The sequence below is a fragment of the Octopus bimaculoides genome, chromosome 18, assembly GCF_001194135.2.
Source record: "Octopus bimaculoides isolate UCB-OBI-ISO-001 chromosome 18, ASM119413v2, whole genome shotgun sequence".
Taxonomy (NCBI): domain Eukaryota; kingdom Metazoa; phylum Mollusca; class Cephalopoda; order Octopoda; family Octopodidae; genus Octopus; species Octopus bimaculoides.
The window spans coordinates 41,159,561-41,162,676 of record NC_068998.1 but is presented as its reverse complement, the minus strand read 5'-3'; the positions used below and the strand labels follow the sequence as shown (position 1 = coordinate 41,162,676).

General features: G+C 30.8%; 1 protein-coding gene and 1 long non-coding RNA gene across 11 annotated transcripts in view; one reads left to right on the top strand and one right to left on the bottom strand.

Moving 5' to 3' along the window:
* Window positions 1-2,369, top strand: part of LOC128249797 (uncharacterized) — a 7,816-nt gene extending 5,447 nt beyond the window's left edge. For 6 of the 7 annotated variants that reach the window (XR_008265905.1, XR_008265903.1, XR_008265902.1 and 3 more), the window contains exons 2-4: window positions 365-461; window positions 943-966; window positions 2,104-2,369. Coding sequence is in view for 1 of the 7 variants with exons in the window: in XM_052974301.1 (XP_052830261.1) it covers window positions 365-461; window positions 943-966; window positions 2,104-2,163 (181 nt within the window). In the remaining 6 variants the exon portion in view is untranslated. Of the gene's footprint in view, window positions 1-34; window positions 272-364; window positions 462-942; window positions 967-2,103 lie in introns of those variants that run through there. The other variant, XR_008265900.1, reaches the window with a different exon arrangement.
* Window positions 1-2,992, bottom strand: part of LOC106870360 (uncharacterized) — a 248,712-nt gene extending 245,720 nt beyond the window's left edge. For 3 of the 4 annotated variants that reach the window (XR_008265915.1, XR_008265910.1, XR_008265913.1), the window contains exon 1: window positions 2,039-2,992. This is a non-coding gene — a long non-coding RNA (uncharacterized LOC106870360). The remainder of the gene's footprint in view (window positions 1-2,038) is intronic. The other variant, XR_008265917.1, reaches the window with a different exon arrangement.
* Window positions 2,993-3,116: the final 124 nt, after the last annotated feature.

Sequence of the window (3,116 nt, the reverse complement as noted above, 5' to 3'; positions counted from 1 at the left end):
TATATATATATATATATCAAAGATAATACAAACTGTGCTGGGGCAACAGTCAGTTACATATAAATAGACAATTATTTTGGCCCATTTTGAATTCACATTTGTATAATTTTTCTATCGTTGTTTAAAGATCTCCGACACCGAGGTTAAAGTTTCTGTCTCGTTGTAGAAGTTTTCTTTTCCTTTTTCCTTTCTTTTGCGAAATGTTTTTTTTTTTTAATAACTGAGTATTTATTTTGGTCTATTCTTCTGATCACACTGAGTCATATGAAAGGTGAGTTTGTGTTCAGAATAGAGTTGATATAAAAATATAAACAATACAAGAATACCTGAATGCATAATTTTCATTCATATTTTTAACTCCCAGGGATTACCCGCAATTTCAGAAATGTTACTTGGCAAATAGATATTTATCCAGATCTTGCATAATAAATTTAAGAAATGGTTATTATAAGAAGTGTTTGGTAAGTAGCTTGTATTACTTCAGTTTTTGCCTAAAACAATGAGCGACTGAGAAACGTATGATTGAAAAAGAATTGTATTGTAAAAATATAAACAATCGTTATTTTGCCTAAAATCACCCTTGAAGGAACGATCGATCACAGAAATAGAGAATATGTTATTTAGTTACGTTTTTATTTTCTTTCAATTGAATACTAAATAATATTTTCTATTATAAGTACAAGGCCTGAATTTAGTTGCTAAATAATGTGGCTTAGGACTTCACGCGATAGCATAAACTTATCGAACGGACATGGTTGAAGTAATCTTTTAATAATCTCTAACAATCTATTGTGTCTTAATTGTAAGATTTTTAGTCGATCATAGTATTATGACAGCTATATTCAGTAGAGGACCATAAATTTCACATATGTATATGTCTGAAAATGTATTATGCATTTTGAAACTACCAACTTTTCACAATAGTTCAACATTTCCTTTCAGAATTACCATGGTCACACAGTTGGAGTAAGCAAAACATTTCTATTGCCGCTGAGTATTTGACTACAACTACATCAATTTGAAAGATATATTTTTATCCACTATAATACGGTTGAAACATTTCTTTTTGTTATCAGTGACAAAGTATGTTAAACCTTTCTCAATATGCAAAGTCTCCGGAACATAAAAAGATCGTTTTTTCAGTAGTATTAGAGAATAATTTCCCTATTATTTAATTGCAATAGACCAAAGGAAAATATTGAAATTGATGTATTATAACATGTTTCTGTTGTGTTAAAGTCACATTATAAAGTCCTAACTGAAATAGAAGTATTCCCATGCATGCTGTAGTTACAATAATGGATAGTGTAAATTATATTATATACAGAATATTACAGCATGCATGGGAATAACAGTTAAAAGAATGGGGTGCTAGATTTATAGTACGGATACGTTAGAGTTATTCCCTACAATAATATTTGGAATGAATTTTACTGAAATATGATTCGTTTTAATAAGAAATACGATATATTTGTAATAGCATTACATAGCCATTGCGAATAAAATTCTACCGAAGAATTGTTCAATGACAATGCTGTTTATGACGGGAAAACATTCGAAAGGAAAGTTTTGAAGAATAACAATGTACATTCCTTCAAATGAACAAGGACCCCATAGTAGCAGGTTCGGTGATTCTCATAGAAAGAAAAATAGTTGTAAGACACAGCATAGGCCTGTTATTCTGCATCAACAATTAGTAGCATCAGCGAGTATAAATTGAATCTAACAACCTACGTCAGATAATAAGACATATAAGCACAAGACAAACAGACTATGTCAGATATGTTCAAAAAGGAGTACCAATCCGAACGAATCTACTTTGTAAGTTAATTAACAGAATCGGTACCTTAACCACTAACCACGCACCCCAACCAGGTGCTCTAACCATGAGCCTTCACACCTTAATATCTCCTCATGAACAACATATAAAATTATGTGTGGGCCTTATTAATATATTTTATCTTCATAGCACACTAAAAATCGTAGTCTAATTGAATATTAATGAAAGTGCTGAGAGTAGCAAAATAAAATAGCTTACCTGAATCACATTAAATGTCTGTCGATATAAAACTTTGAATAACCAAATTTTTCTGCCATTTACAGGTTAGGAGCCAGTCACTATTCGCAACTGCTGCTATAACTCTATTACTTACACATATATAAGTATATATGATGCCACTACAACGATGTATGTGTATTATTTTAAAGACGTCATTCAATGAGATGAGTCGTAGGGGTGAAAACCCAATATTGCAAGAGACCAGCTTTACTACAGGTGTCTACAATTTTCTACGTAACACTGAGGATATCTTTTAATGTTCTACACAGTATTCTGTAACTTTAGATTAAAATAACTTTGTGTGATTTCATCGATTTTTTCTATGTCAATTTTTGTAATTTTCAAATCGTTTTAAATGTAACATTCGAAATATTCATCCTGGATGAAAATGGTGCCATAAAGCAGAATGAATAATATTAAGAAAAGGAGTAATTGTTGTACGTTTCATTGTAATCCGCAAATTCTACATTAAACTAGAAGTAGCATTATCGTAACATAAATTGTAATCTGACAGACACAGTAGACCCAGAATAACTAGACCCTCAGGAGTTACTATGACTCATAAATAAATAACAGCTAAACACGAAGAGAAGTCCTACACCTACTTTCTTTGCAAATATGAACTCCAAGTACAACAATACAGACATCTGAAAACATAAATAATATATTCAAGAAACTCTATGCCTGGTATTAAAAAATATTTCAACATGGCTTTAATAACAATTTCCTTATATATAAAGCCGAGATGTATGTTCCAATAAGAGTAGTATTTAAAAGCTCTCGCAAAGCAAATCTAAAATGAAAACAATAATGTCTTCCATCCGTGTTGCTATATTGCATGTTATGATACGGAGAAATTACAACCAGGAATGATCGTTTCGATGTTTCTTATCCGAGACGTTAGATGTAAACAAACAATGAGATGGAAGATGAAAAAATGGGTGATAGGCATATATGCTATATTTCGAAGTATAAAAAACGGTATTATTTATGGGATGACCCAATATGTGTATGTGTACTTATATACATATAAACATATATATATACATATATATAT